This window comes from Mirounga angustirostris, unplaced genomic scaffold (genome assembly GCF_029215605.1).
Source record: "Mirounga angustirostris isolate CCGP_5_RB_7025 unplaced genomic scaffold, mMirAng1.0.hap1 SCAF_4, whole genome shotgun sequence".
Classification (NCBI taxonomy): domain Eukaryota; kingdom Metazoa; phylum Chordata; class Mammalia; order Carnivora; family Phocidae; genus Mirounga; species Mirounga angustirostris.
Window position 1 is genome coordinate 164,714,705 of NW_026991712.1, and position 20,518 is coordinate 164,735,222.

The following is a 20,518-nucleotide window of genomic DNA, read 5'->3' on the forward strand; positions in this document are numbered from 1 at the left end:
TTAGAGTAAAGCTAATCTTTCCTCCACGTGGGGCATTTGGAACAACGATGATGGCAGCAGCTGTCCCCCGAGCACCTGCCATGTGAGCACCTCTGTGGCCACCACCGCTGGCTGCTTCAGCAGAAACGTCAGTAGCTAAGCTTTATCTACCCCTTCCACATGCCAGGAACCTGAGGTTGAAAAGACTCTTGACTTAGAGCTTTTGCACCCTGACATTGGAAGTAGCTTCATATTCCTGCATGTATGCATGCGTGTGTGTAACTGATCAGATTTTTAAGAGACATGTCTGGACTTCTGAGCCCCAGGCACCACTCTTGTTCCCAGGGCATCTTTCTAAATGTCAGGGCAACCTCATAGTCATCATTCCTCATGAAGGAAGGTGGCGAGCCTAAAGTCTGGGCTGACCTGGGCTTTGCATTTCAGTGGGAAGGGTGTTGGGGCATCCGCTGAGGGATCATCACAATCATCTCCGCGTCAGATGCTCCCGTGGCTCGCCTTCAGTAGGAAGGATCCCCAGGTTTGCAGGTCTCCTGCCTCCAGCAAGATCCAGCAGCCTCTGGGGCCCTTCTGTTTCTGGTTGTGCAAGTGTTTAAATCACTAGTGAGGGGCGCCTGGGTGGCTCAGTCGTTAAGCATCTACCTTCAGCTCAGGTCATGATCCCAGGGTCCTGGGATCCAGCCCCATGTCGGGCTCCCTGCTCAGCAGGAAGCCTGCTTCTCCCTCTCCCACTCCCCCTGCTTCTGTTCCCTCTCTCACTGTCTCTCTCTGTCAAATAAATAAAATCTTTAAGGGGCGCCTGGGTGGCTCAGTCGTTAAGCATCTGCCTTCGGCTCGGGTCGTGATCCCAGGGTCCTGGGATCGAGCCCCGCATCAGGCTCCCTGCTCCGCGGGAAGCCTGCTTCTCCCTCTCACACTCCCCCTGCTTGTGTTCCCTCTCTCTCTGTGTCTCTCTCTGTCAAATAAATAAATAAATAAATCTTTAAAAATAAATAAATAAATAAATAAAATCTTAAAAAAAAATCACTAGTGAATTTCAGAGGCTTGCAAATTGAGTTCTTAATTTAAAGTGGCACCCGTCTGCAGAGCCAGGGAGCCTGGTCTCCTGGAAAGCACCGTCCTCACAACAGCAGGGACGCAGATAGGGTGTGGCTCAGAGACTCGAGCTCCAGAACTGTGGCACCCTGATGGAGGCGGGCTGGGAACGTGCTCCGTGGAGACGGGGTGGGAATGGGAAGAAGGCAATGGACTCATACTCAGGGAGTACTTACCATCTGTCAGGCGCCCTCCCAAACATTCTCCACTTTCAAATTCATACCAACTTTCCTTTTATTTCTATCCCAAAATGACCCTGCCGGGGAAGTACAGTCTCCATTTTATAGGTCAGGAAACAGAGGCTCAGCAAGATTACATAAATTGCCCAGAACCGTGTAACTAACAAGAGGCAAAGCTCAATTAAACCCTCAAGTGCTCTCTGTCCTCTTCCCCCTTCCTGCTGCATTATCAGTTGCCTGGACAGAGCGAGAGGCAGCCTGACAATACCCAAGGAAATGAAGGAAATGGCTTCAGACAGGGTTGAGTCCAGGGCACCTACTTTATGATGCTTAGTGTCTATTAGTGTCACAGGACTTGGAGTCCAGCTCATCTGCAACATAAACGATCCCATAACTATCTGAAGTTAGGGAAGTGTGGAATGGGTGTGACAGCAGGAAGTAGCTCTGCTCATAAGCCATGTTGAGCCTCAATTTCCTCATTTGTAACTTGGGATAATTATGTCTACCTCATGGAATCATTATATGATGTAAATGAGCTGACATGAGAAATACTTAGTTCGCTGCCTGAGCTCGATATGTTCATTAGGATGAAATTGGATCAGGTGCTCAGGAAGGTAGGAGATCAAGTTTTAACAATCACCTGCTTTCTGCCCACTGTGGCTCACTGGTTCTGGGGCATCTGGCTTTGACTCCAGTAGGGCGGGTTCTTGTGGAAGTGATGGGGTCTAGGATTGCCTATCATAATGAAGCTTATTTTCTCGGGGGGGAGGGGGTCCATCTGCACTCCAGCTCTGCCTAATCCCATCCTTGGCCTCCATCCACACAGCCTTCCGACACAATGAGTGCCCAGATCCCGGCGTTCCAGTGAATGGCAAACGGTTTGGTGACAGCCTCCAGCTGGGAAGCTCCATCTCCTTCCTCTGTGATGAAGGCTTCCTCGGGACTCAGGGCTCGGAGACCATCACCTGCATCCTGAAGGAGGGCAGCGTGGTCTGGAACAGCGCCGTGCTGCGGTGTGAAGGTACATGCCTGCCAGGGCTGGGGGCCAGGGCTGGGGGCCGGGGCTGTCGGCTGGAGCGGATGCGGAGGGGGCCAAGCGGCACAAGTCTGCACCATCCTTCCTCTTCTCCCAGGACGCAGGCCACCCTCTCACCCTCACACTGGGACGGCAGAGGCTCTATAGGCCGACTTTGCACAGAAATTTGAATTGTCACCAGAGATTCACCTGGAGAAACGCTGGTTTTCGATGATCAGGCATCAAAGCCCCCTCTCCTTTCAACTGAGAACTCTCTCAGTATCACAGCTATTAGGAGCCCTGCTTCCAGCTCCTGTCCCAGGGAGCTCCGGAGCCCAAAGCACTGGCAGCAGTTTGAAGGCTCGCAGGCTGCCTGGCACTCTCTTCTGCACGTGCTCATTTCCCCCAGTTCCCTGGGACATCTCCCCGCCTTGGCCTTTATGCTCCTAGTAAGGCTGCCTCCGTGTCCTTGCAGCCGGTCTTCAGGAGGCTGAAGGCAAACCGGCCAGAAGAGACACAGCTCGAAGCAAGCACAGGGTTATTATGGTGCCCCCTCAGTCCTGCCTGGCCACACAGAATAGGTTTTGTCTCAGGCTCAGAGACCATTCATCTGTTCCGCCAAACTGCAGGCATTTTTTTTTTAAGATTTTATTTATTTATTTGAGAGAGAGAGAATGAGAGACAGAGAGCACGAGAGGGAAGAGGGTCAGAGGGAGAAGCAGACCCCCGCTGAGCAGGGAGCCCGATGTGGGACTCGATCCCGGGACTCCAGGATCATGACCTGAGCCGAAGGCAGTCGCTTAACCAACTGAGCCACCCAGGCGCCCCAAACTGCAGGCATTTAAAACACAGATGAAGCTTCCTAAGGGCAGGAAGCATGCCACACCTGCACCCCAAGCCCAGGGCCTGCCCCAGAACAGGCCCTCAGTAAAATTCGTGAATAATGGACGCAAAGTGAGCAGCCCGGCAGCCCCTTGGAGGCAGTGACGGCGGATGCGGAGGCAGTGGCTGAAGTTTTCTACTTTGGGGAGCCAGGAAGCTGCTTCCTCTCATTTCACATGATGGACAGAAGTGGAGACCTAACTGACCTCTCCCCATACCCAGTCCCCAAACCCAAATCTGAGCACCCTGGCCAGCAGGTGGGAAGGACAGGAGAAGAAGAGGGGAGCGTTAGGCCGCGCACTCACTGCCCCAGAGCCGACGGGGAGGGGAGGGGAGAGGAGAGACCCTGACCACTCAGTGCACGTGGCAGAGTGTCTGAGGTTAAGGTGGCCTTTCAAGTCCATGGAATCCTGGCAAGTCACCTTTTCCCTCTGAGCCTCTGTATTTTCCAGCTGAAAACAGAAGGGAGGGAACAAGAACAGGTACATTGTAAAGGGCAGTTCCTGGCATAAAGTACTCAAGATGGTTTGCCGTGCTGCCGCTGGGTTGTAAGCTCCGTGAGGTTAAGAGATCTTCCTTGGCCTCACATCCACACAACTGGCAAATTGTTAGACTCTTAGATGCTCAGCCAATACTGGTTGATGAATTATTGGATGGATGAATGAAGGAAAGACCTTTTAATTAGGTTAGTCTCTCCCTAATGGCCTCCAGAGCCTGCCTCCCACCAGACTGCCCTTTGCCTTCACCCTGAAATTTACCATCTGTGGCACCCTGGGCAAATGACTTGGCCCCTTCATGCCTCAGTTGCCCCATCTGTAAAGTGCGATTAACAATGGCAACCTCCTCACGGGGTCGTTGTGAGCACACGCTGCCCTTGGAGCCGTGTCTGGCAGAGAGGCAGCGATCAATAAGTGTTGGCCATGAGCATTATTTTAACCCGATTTTAACCATTTCTTCATTCGGACCAATCAGATAAATATCACTCTACTTCATGGGATCAAGTGGTGCTCTTCCATCCTTCCAGACGCCTGATTGGGATCATGCCATAAACGGACTGTTTTCTGCTCTCCAGGTTCCCACAATGAGGTCCACACAACCTCATGGCCATTTTCCCCAGTGGAGTGAGCTTTTTTAGAAATGACATTCTCAGCTGTGGAACTAGTAGGTGAAGTCACTCCATCACTGGCAACAGTGGGGTGATCATGCATGTGTGATCGTGGGTGAAGCCCATGACCCTGCAAAGCCACCGTGAGGACTGTCCACTTTTCCTCCAGGCTGCCCCTCATTCTTCCATTCTCTCCCCTGACCTCTTTGGTTGTCCTTGTCTTGGTCCATTGCATCCAAGACACCTACCCTGCTGTCTCTCGCTCACCGGTCTCTCCCTTCTCCTAATTCCTTTTGTTCTTCGGGGGCCACCACTGGACCACACTGTTGGATGCTTGGTCTCACCACCATTTCATTTTTCTTTACCAGTTCCCTGACCTTTGGACCTGTCTCCCCACCAAGATTCTCTTGCGGAGCAAAAGCCCAGGCTCCCAGTGCCTCCGAGCCTGTGGGGGCTCAGTCCCAGTGGAGCTGACCACTCCCTGAGGAGGCACCAGGGCTTAGTAACTACACACCCCACTTCTTGGCATGACCCACCCTCCTGAATCGGGGGCTCCTAGACTCTAGTTCTGCCAGTGCACTGAGATACTCGAGACCACGTATGAGTGCATGAGAGAATTAGACTCACTGTTTCATGGGCAAAGTCCTAATTTTGAAATTAAAACTATCCCATCCATTCTCTCAGGAGGATGGGGAATGCTGAGGTTGGAGGACAGCAGGCAACCAGACATAGGGAGCAGCCCATTGGAGAGACCGTGAACTTGGCACAGGGGAGAACCTGCTCAGTTTCTTCAGAGGGTTGGGCATTTGCTGCCAAGCTGGTTTTCGGGGACCCCGGGAGCGGCACATATCAGAGGAGCGGAGTGAGAGACCCTACCTCGGGCGGCCAGTCCCAGCCTTAAAACAGTGGAGTAGATGGGGTGGAGAAGCCCCTGGGATCGGCCCCTCCATGGCTTCTTTCCCCTGTGTCCCAGCCTCAGGAGAACCCTGCTTTGTAATCAGTATCTTTTGTCTTTTCCATTTTTTCTAGTTTTGTTTTTGATTAAGTATCCCCACCTTGTGGACAATTAAATGCAAAAGCTAATGGTCTTTTAAAAAATCTTTTAATATATGCTAAGAGCCACTTAGCTTTTGAGAGGCTATAATGGGACAGGGAGAAAATGGCATCTTCTCCTAAATTTAGAAAGAAGGATGATCATCTCATTGCTCTAAGGCGCAAGTCAGCAAACTTTTTCTTAAAGGGCCAGCTAGGAGGTATCTTGGGCTTTGTGGGCCATGTGGGTCTCTACTCAACTCTGGCACCGTTATGCAAACACAGCCATAGACAGCACTTAAGTGGATGGGCTAGATTTGGCCCTCGGGCTGTAGTTTGTTGACCCCTTATCTAGACAACAGAGGACATAGGGGATCCTTATGCTTAAAGTCAGAAATATCTTTAAAAAGCCTTCTAGGCAGTGAAGACATCTACACAGGCATGCCTGGTTATCCCTCCCCCATTCACCTCTTCCTTGTCTTTTTTCAGGAAGAACCAAGTAACCATACCGCACTGGGATAAGTATTTTACAGGTGTCCCTTCATTCCAGCCTTGCACCAGGTAGGAAGCAGGTGTAGTTTGTGGTCCCCACTGGGGCCCAGAGAGGTTAAGTCACCCGCCCAGGGTCCTCCCAGCTTGTCAGTAGTGGAGCCAGAATTCAAACCCAGACCCTTGGCTACACTGTTTCTGTATTTTTCTGGAATTGTTTCACTACAGAGAATATCATTTCAAACCTGTTTATGAAATACTTCCAAGTATCCACAAGTAGGATAAAAAGCAAGTTTCTATTTTCCTACCCCAGTAGAAAATTAAAACAAAAGGAAACATAGTGCCTATTGCAAGAGACAGAGAAGACAGGACACCACATGGAAGCATCAGAAATTGACAGCATAAAACAAAATGACAGCAGTAAGACAAACATATCAGTTATGACAGTAAAGGTAATTAAACTCCCTATTAAAAGACAAAGAATCTCAAACTGGGTTTAAAAAAATATGCTGCTTATATAAGAAATACACGGGGTGGGGGAAGGAGATAAATTATCTACAGTGAGTGTGTATTCTCATTTTTACAGTAATACTTGGTGGTTGTAAAAAATTTAAGCAATACATAAGTGAGATAAAGTTCAAAGTGAAAATTCTCATTTCCCCATCCCACTCCCTAGAGGAAAATGGTTTGACTGTTTGGTGTAAACACGTCCACATTGTTTTTCTCTGTGTGTATACCAGATGTGTTACTTTTATAATCAGAAAATTAAAAAGTCCTATAAAAAAGACAGAAGGCCAGTTTTCCCCATTCCCACAAGAGGAATCCAAGTGATAGTTGTAGCTCATTTAGGCCTCCAAGGAAGAAGTAAGCATAGTTACCAAGTCTCTAACATTATCTCACTGAATCTTCTTGGCCACGCTTGTGAGAAAGATGTTATTATGCTCTAAGCACAAGAAAGCTGCAAACCAGCGAGGTGAATTGACCTGCCTGAGATCCCACAGCTGGTAACGGTTGAGAATTTACTGTGTTAAATACGAGGCCAAGTGCTTTGCGTACGTTGTCCTTTTGAATCCTCATGACAACGCTAGGAAGTAAGTACTGTTATGGTCCTCATTTCACAGATGAGAAAGCTGAAGCATGGAGTAGTTACGTAACTTGCCCAAGGTCACACAGCTAAACGAATCAGAGAGTCAGGATTCCAATCCCAGTACTCTGATTCCAGACCACCACTTTGAATCCCCCAAGGAGGTCTGACTCCAGAGTTCACTCACCTGTCATGCTGCCACAAAATGGTAGTGTAGCAGGCCACGGGAAAAGGCTTTCACGACTTCTGCTCATTCACACGGGACACCTTGTCACCTAAAACCCCTCTGAGGCCGGTAGTCAGGGTGGGCATTCCCACGTCCATCCACAGTGGCTAGCGACGCAGGCCCTGGAGCCAGCCCGCCCGGGTTTAAATCCTGGCTCTGCCACTTCCTAGCTCTGTGTTTCTGGACCAGTTAGCTAACCTCTCTGTTCCTGTTTCCTCCACTCTGAAATGAGGCTAATACCAGTCCCCACCTTATAGGCTGTTGTGAAGGTGAACGTTCAGGAAAAGAAAAAGTGCACGTAAATCAATGTCCAGCTCATATTCTTGTGTCCCATCACTGTTCCCAATTGCTCCTGGCCTGACACAATGTTGGCATCTGTCCTGGAGAACACCAGCCCCTCACCAGAAGCCCTGTGTATTAGTCATCTCGTGCCATCATAACAAAATACCGAAGACTGGGCGGCTTGAACGACAGAAATTTGTTTTCTCTCCGTTCTGGAAGCTGGAAGTCCAAGGTCAAGGTGCCAACAGGGTTGGTTTCTCTTGAAGGCCACTTTTTCCTTGGCTTGCAAGTGGCACCTTCTCGCTGTGTCCTCATATGGCCTTTTCTCTGTGTGCACATCCCTAGTGGCTCTTCCTCTCCTAAAAAGGACACCGGTCCTATTGGATTAGGGCCACATCCTAATGATCTTATTTAATCTTCATTACTACCTCTTTAAGAGCCCTAGTTCCACACAGTCGTACTGGGGCTAAGGCTTCAACCTTATGAATCTGGGGGAACACAAATCAGTCATAATACCTGGTCTTCTACCTTTCAACCAGTATTTCATTCCTTCGACAAAGTAATTATTGAGTTCCTGCTGTGTGCCAGGCACTAGGGTAAGCACAGGGCCCCTCGTTTGTCTTATTTCCGAGCTCTTGTCTCTATTCAAGGCAGGAAACCTCCCCCTCTTTTCTTTCACTGTGCGTGTGAGTGTGTATGGAGTGTGAGTGTGAGCGTGAGTAGATATGAGTGTACATGTGCTCGTTTCCTTTTTTTGCCCCAGATTTTGAGTGGAAAATTTCAAACAGAATAATACACCTATGTGCCCACCGCCCAGCTTCACCAGTTACAAACTCCTGGCCTATTCTGTTGCATTCACACCCCTGCCTATGGCCCTGCCACTGCACTCTAGGATTACCGGGAAGCAAATTTCAGGCAAAAAATCCATCCACAGCATTTTAGTGTGTATCTCTAACAGATAAAAAGAACTCTTTATAACATAACTGCAATGCTATCATCCTAAAAAAATAAAAATAATCACTTAATACAATCAAATTTCCACTTTATTTATAAAGATATTTTATTTTAAAGATTTTTTTTGAAAATCAGAATCCTGCTCAGGTGCACTCACACTACAGGTAGCACATATGTGTCCGTTCACTTAATCTGTGGACCTCTATGCCCACACCTGGTGATTTTTTGTGGCAGAAGCCAGGTCATTTATTCTGAGGTGTCTCCTGCACTCTGAATTTTGGCCATTATGTCCCTGGGAAGTTGTTTAACATGATCCTCTCTCTCTTATATTTCCTTTAATTGGCAGTAGGATCTAAAAACCTAATCAGATTTAGACCTAATCAGATTTAGGTTCCATTTTTCGACCGGAATATTCTACGGACAGAGCTCTGTGCCACCATCAGGGACGCATAATGTCTGGTTGTCTCTCATTTGAGGATGTTAGGAGCCATAGATGGGATTGCAAAATGCCCACATGCTATCATTTCATCTTCTTTTATAAGCTGGAATCCTTACAGAAAACTCGCCCTTATCAACTGTTCGGTTACCCTGAGGTATAATTCATGAAGGAAAGGCAGAGAAAAACTTATTTTCCTTTATTTACAGGTTTTTATTCAATGAGTTGATTCCCTGACATCTTCTAAAATTGAACATTTTAAAATATCATTACGGTTCAGTGGGTTTAAACATATTTTATGTATTTAAATCCATTGCAATTATCACTCTAACCGACACTCCAATTGTCCCATTGGCCAGTGGGAACCTTTTGAAAGTGGTCCAACCTCATTTTGAATATTTTCTGTCCCTGACCTGGAAGCAGCCGTTTCTCCAAGGAACCCTGGTCCCTTTTTGGTGGAAAATGATATTGAGAATCTGGGCACTGGAGGTAATTATTCCTATTGAGTTGGCCCTTGTCTCTAAGGCTTTTCAATGAACAGAGCTAAAGAATTGCTTTTTAAAGATAAAGAGCATAATGGGTTCATTTCATTTCAGATGTAAGAATACTTTCTTTTTTACTTTCTTGATGTCGTATCTGTACCTGTGTTCATTCCTGCTGAAATTTCCAGTTCCCTACATCAGCATAATTTCCCATTCCCTACTGCATATCCAAGACTCAGAGAATGATACAACCACTACCAACATCAATGTGATGACTGAAAATGGTTTAAGTTGTTTTACTTTCTATTCCTCTTGTTCCTAGATCCTACTAAGGATGGCTGTGTTTTAAAATCTCTTTCGCCAGTTTCTTCATTTGTGATTTTGCCACCAACTGATATGGTCCCGTATTCATTTATTTCACTCTGCTTTTGAGTTTTGAGAAACTGCTTATCAAATTTAAATCTTCCTTTTTAGTTGTGAAAAATATTTACATGGGTCCAAACTTAAACCTCTAAAAGAAGACACATTCTGAGAAAGTCTAGCTTTTATCCCTTTCCTCTCTACCCTGTTCCCTCCTTCTTTCCATAGATAATCTTTGAGTTTGGACCTCACTCTTTCATCCAGTTGTTAATATGGGTCAATATATGTGTGTGTCTCCCACCCCTCTCTTCAATAAGTGGAATCATATGATTATTTTTTTACCTCTTTGCCTTGCTTTTTTTTCATTTACTAATATATTCTGGGGACTACTCCAGGACATTATATAGAATATTCCTCATTCTTGTTTATAGCTGCATCATCCATCTTGTTGATTATTCCAGTTCATTCAGTCCGCTCCCTATTGTGGAACATTTGGGCTCTTTCCATTCTTTTGCTAATATAAATCATGCCGCTTTGTATAGCTTTGTACATATATATGTCTTTTCACAGATTTGCAGTTATATCTTTGGGATCGAGTTCAGGAAGCAGAATTGCTGGGTCAGAGAGTGAATGCATAGGAATTTTGCTGTACATTACCAAACTTCCTTTCACAGGAATTGTGCCATTTTGCATTTCCACCAGCAAGGTACTCTATAGAATACCTGCTTTCCCTGAGCCTCATGTGTCCTTGAACTTGGATTTTGCCTATCTGATGGATGAGAAATATTTTCTCATTGCATTTTTAATATATATATATATATACATATATATATATATATATTTCCTTAGAATGAGGTTGAGCATCTTTTCAAATGTTAAGGAGACATTGCATTTAGGACCCTTCCCTACTCCTCCCTGCCTGACAACTGTCACCATGGCATGTGAAGATGAACCAGAGAGTGTGAAAGACTGAATGCATAGAGAGGTCATTTGAGCAGCACATGAGCAGGAGAAGAGACGAGCCAGCCAAGGCAATAAAACAATACAGCAGAGAAAAACAAAGTGGTGACCAAAGGCAGGATTTGGGTTTCCCTGTCTGGAGATTTTAGATAGGGTTTTGTTGTCGGTATTTGTGCACTGAATGAAGGGCAGCCTAGACAGAAAGTGACCGTGTGATCTACAGCTTTCTGGAAAGTAAGTGAGGAGATCACAGCTCACAACCCAAGAGGCTGGGCCTGTGCTGAATTGAAGCCAAGAGAGAGTCCCTGCTTCTGCAGAGGCTCAGTACCTGCATGGGGACCCTGGGACCAAACAGTAGCCCCCCCACACACACACACACACCTCCAAGGTCTTACGTGTCTATCGGAGAAAGAGAGGAACGTATTAGCAGGTTCAATGAGATGCAGAGATGGGTCTTGAAAACTGGGGTTACCCAGGAAGTGACAATACGCATGTGCAATTTACTCTCTCAATGTTTGATATAAATGTTGTGTTATTACTTAATTTCTCCATGCCTCAACTTACTGAAAATGGGGTGATAATCCCCACCTATAAAATGAGGATAACAATAGCATCTGTCTTTTAGTGTTGCAGTTGTCACAAAGATAATCCTCCTTAAATCCTGATGCGCAGTAAACTCAACCCCAGCGAGCTCATTGCTGCCAGGGCAGCTGTAATACCACTATGTGCCGCAGAGGGGTTTGGAGACAGAGGTCTGGAAATCCCAGCTCTCCCTTCCTTACTTCTTGATCTAGTCTCTTAGCCTACTTAGCCTTAGTCTTCTCATCTGAAAATGGGCATAATAACTGCATAAACGTTGTGTGCCTTTAAATGAAATAATACACATAAAGTAGAGCTGTAAGTCATTGGTATGAGTTTCTACTACTAGTATTACTGTTCTTATCTCATGTTAATTAAACTCCCTAATGTATCACAAGAATGCTTGACAATCAGAATGCCTAGGTGGCTCAGTCAGTTGAGCCTCCAACTCTTAATTTCGGCTCAGGTCATGATCTCAGGATGGTGAGATTGAGCCCAGTGTTAGGCTTTGCGCTCAGCAGGGAGTCTGCTTGAGACTCTCTCTCCCTCCCCCCTCTGCCTCCCTCAGCCTTCTCTCTCTCTAAAATAAATAAATAAATCTTTTTAAAAAAGAATGTTGGCAATTATTTTCTATCTTTCCAAGAAGTTCATAGAATTGAGAGAGGAAAGGTGCAGTATATTTGATTCCGTTTTATGAAACTGATTACCTAGAGAAACATACAAAAAACTGCAGAGACAGAAGTGCTGGGTAGCTCTTTATTTCCTTCCTGGTCTTGTTCAGGGCATTTGGGGCATCTGATAGCTCCATAGTAAGGGATTCCAAAGGATGCAGGGGTTCTTTGAAAACTGGGAGGCTGCTTAGTTTAGGATCTCTGGATTTGTGGTGTCTTCCCAGGTCCGAGTCCAGGCTCTATCACTAGTAACGCAGGGCTAGTCGCTGCACCTCCATAAACCTGTCTTAGCTGTAAAACGGGGAGGATAATAGCGCCACCCTCGCAGGATTTGTGTTCTGTGAAGAGTGAGCGTGACTGTCCCGTGTGAGCCCGTGAGTGGCAGTGGTGGTGACAGTGGCCGCAGCGTGGGTGGCGGCTGTTACCGGCATCCTCCACATCGGTCCTGGAAGGGACCAGGTGGGCGAGGTTAGACTGCATTAACACACAAGCCCCAAATCTCAGGGGCTTAAAAACAGGAGTTGATAGCGCACACAGACTGCCTGAGCTGCATGTTTAACACTGGTCATCAGCGGCCCTGCCCCTGAGTCACTTAAAGGTCCAGCCCGACGGGACTTGCATCTTGACACTTGCTCTCACGGTCGAGGAGGCAGAAAACTGCAAATCGGGCACCAGCTCCTCAAGTTTCCCCGTGGGCGGGACACGCGCCACTACTGCTCTCATGTGATTGGTCAAAGCGGTCACGTGGCCTAAGATAACTTGAAAGGGGTGGGTGAGGAAATCTGACCACCTGTCGGAAGGAGGAGGACTGGACTCGCTCTGATGAGCGCCGCGGGGGCCAAGGGTCCGGCGCAGGAAGAGGCGGTGGTGAGGGAAGGATGCGGGTGGGAACGGGAAGCTGAGGGATGCGCAGAGAGAGACCAAGGGACTGAGAGGACAGGCGGGGCAGGATCAGAGGCATGTCTGCACCACCCAGTGTCTTGTGGAGTCACCTGCCATGAACCACTTTCATTCGCCCTTCCATCCTTTCATGTATTCATTCAAGCAATAATTACTGATTTCTGGCACAGAGGAATAAGTGTGTGCCGAGCTCTAGGCTAAATGCTGGGGATTCCGAATTATGTAAGACCATTAACAAGGTCCCTGCCCTCAGGGGGCTTACAGTGGAGCAGGTCAGGCCAGTGCTCTGAGCTGAGCTTTGGGGTCTGCCCAATGTCCAGTGCCAGAGCACCTGGTGCCAGGTGTGAGGAGGTGGCCCAGTCTCTGCTTTTGCCACAAGCCTGATGGTTGAGCGAGGAGCAAAGGAAAAACCAGTGTGACCCAAATATTAGCTGTACTTCAGCCCTTCTAGAATGACAGAGGACTTTGTTTAAAGGATTATTTTTATTTCTCCCCTCTGGCCTTTAATAAAAGTCCAAATGATGTAACTGAGCATGTCTATAAAGGTCCCAATAGACAGAACTCAGGGCTTGTATAGTTTATGTAATTACGGCTTATGTAATAAAAACAAAAACAATACTTGTTGACAGATACATTTTATAGAGAGAGTTTTTATTTGTTTGTTCATTTGTTCGCCCCTCCCCCCCAAGAAAGCTGCTTCTCTCCTTTCTGTCCCCCCAGCTCCCTGTGGTGGTCATCTGACTTCGCCCAGTGGCACCATCCTGTCTCCAGGCTGGCCTGGCTTCTACAAGGATGCCCTCAGCTGTGCCTGGGTGATTGAAGCCCAACCAGGCTACCCCATCAAAATCACCTTCGACAGGTGCCTGCAACCACAGCCTTTGAGGAAGCAGAGTGGGGGGGTGCGGGGGATATCTTAGGAGTGGTGTGGGAGGGAACCTGGGGTTGAGGGCGGAGGACCAGCACCTTTGCTGAAATGTCAGCAAAGTCAGAGAAGACCGGAGCAAATTGCCGTGGGTGGGGACAGGGCACCTAGGCTTCGCCCTTGGCCTTGGTTTCACCTCAGTAGTGGGGTTTGTGTTGTTTATGACCAGAGGAGTGAGCAGAAGGCTGGGGTATCACTTGGGATGTCAGAGCCCTTCTGTCCCCCCACCCCCAGTGATGGAGAGTGGGCAGACAGACACCATCAGATGTTGAAGCAGGCATTGGCATCTGAGGAGCATAACTCTGAAATTTGCAGTATGAGAAGGCAGCCTTCCTGATCTCTGACCCAAATCCTGCTCGTATGCCGCATTTCCCGCTCACACCCCAGGGGTGCCCCTTGGATGGGGAAAGTAGCCACACAGATATGAACAGAAGCTTCTTCCAGACAAAGCATCCATGACCTAGAATAGCGCTGTTCAGACTTTTCCATGAGAGTCGATAGTAAATATTTTAGGTTTTGTAGGCCACCTGTGGTTATCTGTTGCATATTTTTTGCTCTTTAAAAACATACCCCTTTATAAATGTTAAAAACCATTCTTAGCTCTTAGGCCATACAAAAACAGGCTATAGAACAGATTTGGCCCTGGGCTATAGTTTACTGAATTCTGGCCTAGAACATTCTGACCACCCATGAGGCTAGTCATTGTGCCCCTAAGTCTCAAGATGAGTCTTGACCCAGACCGCAGGGAGGACTGAGAGAGTGCCCAGCCGTGGGAGAAGGGGGAGGGGCTAAATGCAGCGGAGAAGGCCCTTCCCTATCACTAGTGAATGTGTGCAAATTGTATTAAAATGTCCCAGCCTGCCAAAATCTGGCTGTTCTGAAGCCCTGGGTCAGGCAGGGCTTTTTGTCATTTGCAAATTACTAAGCCTCAGGTTTCTCAAGTCTACATTCCCATCTTTGGCAGATTTAAAACAGAGGTCAACTATGATACTCTGGAAGTTCGAGATGGACGGACATACTCAGCGCCCTTGATCGGGGTTTACCATGGGACCCAGGTCCCCCAGTTCCTCATCAGCACCAGCAACTACCTCTACCTCCTCTTCTCTACCGACAAGAGTCACTCAGACATCGGCTTCCAGCTCCGCTATGAGAGTGAGTCTTGGCAGCCCACAAGGTGGGCTGTGGGGGGTGCAGGGACCCAGGACTGTTCCAGCAGTGGGCCCCCAACTCAGCCCCATCCCCATGGCTTCTTCAGTTAAGCTGTGCTCCTGGCGGGCACTCCCCTACTTTCGGCATCTGTCAGAGCCCACGGGAGCTCAAAGGGGAGCCTTTGGAAACAGTGAAAGCTGATGACCTGCATACCACAAAGCCTCTTCTACCTACAGGTGATTGGGTGCCACCATGCCACGCTCTTGGGGGACAGAAAGTTTGAGGATTGTGAGGTTGAAGTGTGATGGTATCTTCTGCTCACCCTCACCCTCCCTCATCCCCTTCTGCATCCATCTCTGCTGCCTCAATTGAATGAGATGGATGTCATTTCCATTCCTTGTAGACCAGTAGAGAAAGCGATGGTTGAGAGTGCCATGAGGACAACCCCATGTTCTTACTTATGTCTGTATCCCTAAGACATGGTGTCTGTATCCCTAAGACATGGTGTCTAAACCATAGTGGATACTCAACTTATATGAACTGAATGAATGGATGAATGGACAAATACTAGAATCAGCTTGTTTTCTCTGACAGACAGGTCTTCAAATAACCCTCTCAGCAGATAGTGACAGCCACACTTGATGCATGGGTAAATGACAACTTCACCTTTCTATAAATCAGGGTTCTCTCCTCCCTCCCTTTTTGAGCCAGCTGGGGTCTTTCTGTGGTGATGGTTAGCTGTCTGTTCCAGCTGTGGGCTCTCTTTTCCAGCTATAACCCTGCAGTCAGACCACTGTCTGGATCCAGGGATCCCCGTAAATGGGCAGCGCCATGGGAATGACTTCTACGTGGGCGCTCTAGTGACCTTCAGCTGTGACTCAGGCTACACGTTAAGTGATGGGGAGCCCCTGGAGTGTGAGCCTAACTTCCAGTGGAGCCGGGCCCTGCCTAGCTGTGAAGGTGAGAAACACCCTGTAAGGGGGTGCTAAGGTAGTCGATTCCTTTCCAACTGTGAAAGACCAAGAGCTAGAAAGGGCATTGACTCTCCCACCCATCAGTGAGGGTTGAGAGAAGATGGCTCCCAGGGCTCCCAGAAGGATTGGTTGGGGCTGGGGGTGTGGGGGTGGAGCTCCCCAGGCCACTCCAGTCTTTCACCACCATCTTTATTCCCGTAGCACTCTGCGGTGGCTTTATTCAAGGCTCTAGTGGGACCATCTTGTCACCAGGGTTTCCTGACTTCTACCCCAACAACTTGAACTGCACCTGGATTATTGAAACATCCCATGGCAAGGGTGAGTGGTTAGGCCTGGAGCAAGTATTGGGATGTGACATGGTCAGGGCCCCATGTTCTTTAGGTCAAGGTGGCCTCAGTGGGGATCTCCCTATGTAGTGACCTCAGGGCTTGGTCTGAATTTTTCTAGTCAACAGGAAAACTCCCAGAAGCTTCCCATCTCTTTGAATCATAGAATATATTCCATAAGTATTTTTAAGAATCTAAAATCTCCATGCTAGAAGAGATCATAGAGATTATCAGCTGTCAAACCCTACATAATGATGCAGACATCTTGTCTAATTGCTCCGCACAAGATGGCACCAGACCTTCTGTCTTAAACACCCCCAGCAGTGGGAAGGTGGCCAACCCATTCAGCAAATGGGCACCTGCTGTCATTTTTTGATAGATGACCCCCTCCTCATAGCCTGTGAAGTGTTCCTGAAAGTTTCTTCCTTGTTCTGTGTCCTGGAGGAACATAAGATCCATCTGTCCCCTCTCCTCATGTTCACCCTTCAGACACTGGACCCATGAACCTCTTCTTACATAGCTCAGCTGTTCCTCAGATGCCATGATTTCACATTCCTCACCAGGCTGGACTGTTACCTCAACTTACCCTCACATGAATAATTTTTGGAAATCCAAGTTCAAAGTAAGGGTGCTGGTTAGAAATAAATAGGAAATAATATAGTCTTCGATTCAACAAATATATATTGAATAATGCCACCCATGTGGCAGACTCTGGGGCTGGGAATAAACAGTAACCAGGCACATATGGCTTCTATCCTCAGAAGCTTATTCTGAAGAACCAGGGTCATGGTTCTTAACCCCTCTGCACTGTAGCATATATATTAATGCTTAGACTGCACCATAGAGGTTTTGATTCTCCATGTTGGAGGTGGAAAACAGGCATCTTTGATTTTAGAACACTTCGCTAGTAAATCTGATGCATGCCCTTGAATGAGAACCTCTGATCTAGAAGAATTAACATGTAGAAAAGCCAAGAAAAAAAAATTAAAAAAAAAAAAAAGCCAAGAAAAATTTTTAAAAGAAAGAGTAACTCTTCCAGATAGTAAAATGTTATTGGCTAAAATTATTTTAACAATGTGATATGAGTATTGGAGTAGATACACAAACCAGTGCAGGCATATGAAGGTCTAGAAGTGCGTGTGTGTGTGTTTGTGCATGCACACACATGCACACTCATCTATGTGTGTGAGAGAGACAGTTTGTAGTATATAATTAAAGTGTCATTTCTAATCTATTGAAGAGAGGATGGATTATTTAATAAATGGTTTTAAAACAGTAGACTTAGGGCGCCTGGGTGGCTCAGTTGGTTAAGCGACTGCTTTCGGCTCAGGTCATGATCCTGGAGTCCCTGGATCGAGTCCCGCATCGGGCTCCCTGCTCGGCAGGGAGCCTGCTTCTCCCTCTGACCCTCCCCCCTCTCATGTGCTCTCTCTCTCTCATTCTCTCTGTCTCAAATAAATAAATAAAATCTTTAAAAAAAAAACACACAAAAAACAGTAGACTTAAACACTTGGGGAAAAAAGAAAAGAACCAAACAGACCTCATACATTTAACCATATAAATTCCAGTACTAGAAGAACATGAAAATCTAACCTCAGGTGGAGATGTGCTATAAAGAGTAATACTAAAAGCAGAATCCATAAAGGCAAAGACTATAAAATTTGATTAAATAAAACTTTGAGTGGATTTATGTAAAAAAAAAAAAGCCATAAAAATTTCAGATAGTAAGTGGACAAAATTATTTTCAACATATATAATCAACTAAAGATTACCAACCTGATGCACGAAGAGCTCTTAAAAATCTTAAAGAAAAATATACCTGGTCTCTGGGCCTGTAAAATGAGACAAGCTATAAATGCTTCATAACAGAAGAAATAGAAATGAAAGGACATTGACCCCACTCATAATTAGAGAAATGCAAATTCAACCAGTAATGAAATACCATTTCTTTTTTCAAGTCAGCAGAGAAAACCATAACAGTGTGGGAGACAGTGTGCAGACACAAATACTCTTCTTCAATGCTGACATTTTATGAAATGGTTGAAACTCTCTGGATGATGGTTCCATGATGTGAATCCAAAGCCTTCAAAATATATGTGCCTTTGGACCCAGCAATTCCACTCCTTGGAATTTATATGAAAAAAATAAGTACAACTGTACATCAAGATTCAGCTGCAAGGATGCTTCCTAAAACACATTTTTTTTTAAAGATTTTATTTTATTTATTTATTTGACAGAGAGAGACACAGCGAGAGAGGGAACACAAGCAGGGGGAGTGGGAGAGGGAGAAGCAGGCTCCCCGCAGAGCAGGGAGCCCGATGCGGGACTCGATCCCAGGACCCTGGGATCATGACCTGAGCCGAAGGCAGTCGCTTAACCAACTGAGCCACCCAGGCACCCTAAAACACATTATTAATTGGAAGATTAGTTAACTACTCAAAAGTCCATTGATAAGGAAATGTTAAATAAACATATGATACATGTATAAAATGCAATACTGTGCAGCTACTAAAAGGCATAATGTGAGAGAATATTTAAAGACCTACAGGGGTAGGGGTGCCTGGGTGCCTCAGTCGGTTAAGCGACCAACTCTTGATTTCAGCTCAGGTCATGATCTCAGGGTCGTGGGATTGAGAGCCCCGTGTTGGGCTCCATGCTGAGCATGGAGTCTGCTTAAGATTCTTCTCCTCCCTCTGCCACTGCCCCTCTCCCTCTCTCTCTTTCTCTCTCTCTAAAATAAATAAAATATTTTTTAAAAATTAAAAAATTAAAGACCTATAGGAGTAGTTGCAATACGTTGTTAAGTCAAAAGAAATGTTTGCCAAAAGAACATAGTCCGTTTATAAAAAATAAACAAGGATATATGCATAGGAAACTGTCTGAAAAATATACCCCAAGATGTTAGTGCTACTACTCTCTTATCTTACCTTATTTTATTGTTTTCTAATTTTGAGCAATAAACATATATTACATGTAAATGATACTATTTGTGTAAAAAAAGAAAATTTGTAAGAAAAGTCACTTAAAGTCTCCCCACAAGTGCTTAAGTGCTTTCACTTTTGCCTCTAATAGGCCTGACCTCACTGGGATTAGGATGGCGTGCAGCTTCTTGGGGAGAAAGGACCCTCCAGACAGCCAGGGTGAGGCCCGGTTGTCCCCTTCTCCCTATAGAGGAGAGGAGGGATCGGGGCAGCATCCTTGTTCATCCTGCAGAGCTGTTTCCAGCAAGTCTGGGCCAGAGTTGGCCAATGCAGGAGCCAGAAGCTCCTCTATGGCATCAAGAGGGCAAGAAAGGCAGCCCCTCATGATCCTTAGAGGAACAATCCCAATAGTCATGATTTTCTTTCTATCTGGCATCTATAATCATAGGGGGGTATGTTTCTCTATGCCTTTCTGTATGTGTCTTTGCCTAGAAGTCAATGCAATTCAAATATTTAGCAAACGCTTATTTTATACTTGCACTTACCCTAGATGCTAGGAAAACCCAGTGGCACGACCCCCTGGCGTTGCCTGCCTTCAAGAAGTTTATAGTCCAGTGGTAGAGATAGACCATCTCATGTACCATGGCCAAGAGCAGATAGAGGTGGCAAACATCCAGAGGCCAGCTGAGGGCTTGGTTAGGTAGGTGTCCTGAAGTTGAAACTTAGGCCAGTCTTCAGGGATGAGCAAGAATTAGCCAGGACAAGAGGTGTCCCAGGCAGAGAATCTACACGGGGTCACTGATGTATGACCAGGTCACTTCTTCCTTAGAACCACTTAAAGTCTTCACCAGACCCTTATAAGGCATAGAGCTCGAAATTGTAAAATAGCTGGCATGAGCCTATCGCCCTTGCTCACCTTTCTCAGCCTCCTTCTGAGCCCTGTAAACACTAAGTCCTAGCTACGTTGAAGCTCTCTCAGTTCTTAGAACTTCCCAGGCTTTCATTGTCCTCTAGAGCTTTGTGCATTGGGATGCTATTCTCTCTGAACACTTTCTCCCCCTGTACCCTCTCTACCCTCCCTCTTGTGTGGCCAGCCCTTCATCTTCTGAACTCACTTGCTCTAATGAACCTTCATGACCCCTTCTCCCCAGTCCTGGGTATGAGTTGGGTTCCCCTCCTTGGGCTCCCACATGATCCTGTGCCTTCCTGCTCCCCCCACACAGACTCTAAGCTCTTTGAGAGACATGCCTGCCTATTTCCTGCAGCTTCCCCAGGTGCCGACTCTATGTCTGGCACATAAGGAAGTCAAGAAATATTTATATGAATTGAATTAAACTGAACCCAGACCCTTCTCTAGAGGGCAATGCTTGTAAGAGTATCTCACGTTAACAGATCCATTAGGCTACCGACTGTGATTGATCTCCAGCAGGCAGAGGAACAGCTGGGGAAACTCAGAACTCTGTGAAATTCAGAATTGTTCAAATTCCCAGCCAAAGGG

At 46.6% G+C, this 20,518-nt stretch overlaps 1 protein-coding gene across 1 annotated transcript in view; it reads left to right on the forward strand.

Moving 5' to 3' along the window:
* CSMD2 (CUB and Sushi multiple domains 2) overlaps positions 1 to 20,518 on the forward strand; it is a 590,090-nt gene that overhangs the window by 370,758 nt on the left and 198,814 nt on the right. Inside the window, exons 15-19 of the mRNA XM_064589508.1 lie at positions 2,098 to 2,292; positions 13,449 to 13,587; positions 14,615 to 14,802; positions 15,571 to 15,759; positions 15,975 to 16,091. Of these exons, the coding sequence (XP_064445578.1) occupies positions 2,098 to 2,292; positions 13,449 to 13,587; positions 14,615 to 14,802; positions 15,571 to 15,759; positions 15,975 to 16,091 (828 nt within the window). The remainder of the gene's footprint in view (positions 1 to 2,097; positions 2,293 to 13,448; positions 13,588 to 14,614; positions 14,803 to 15,570; positions 15,760 to 15,974; positions 16,092 to 20,518) is intronic.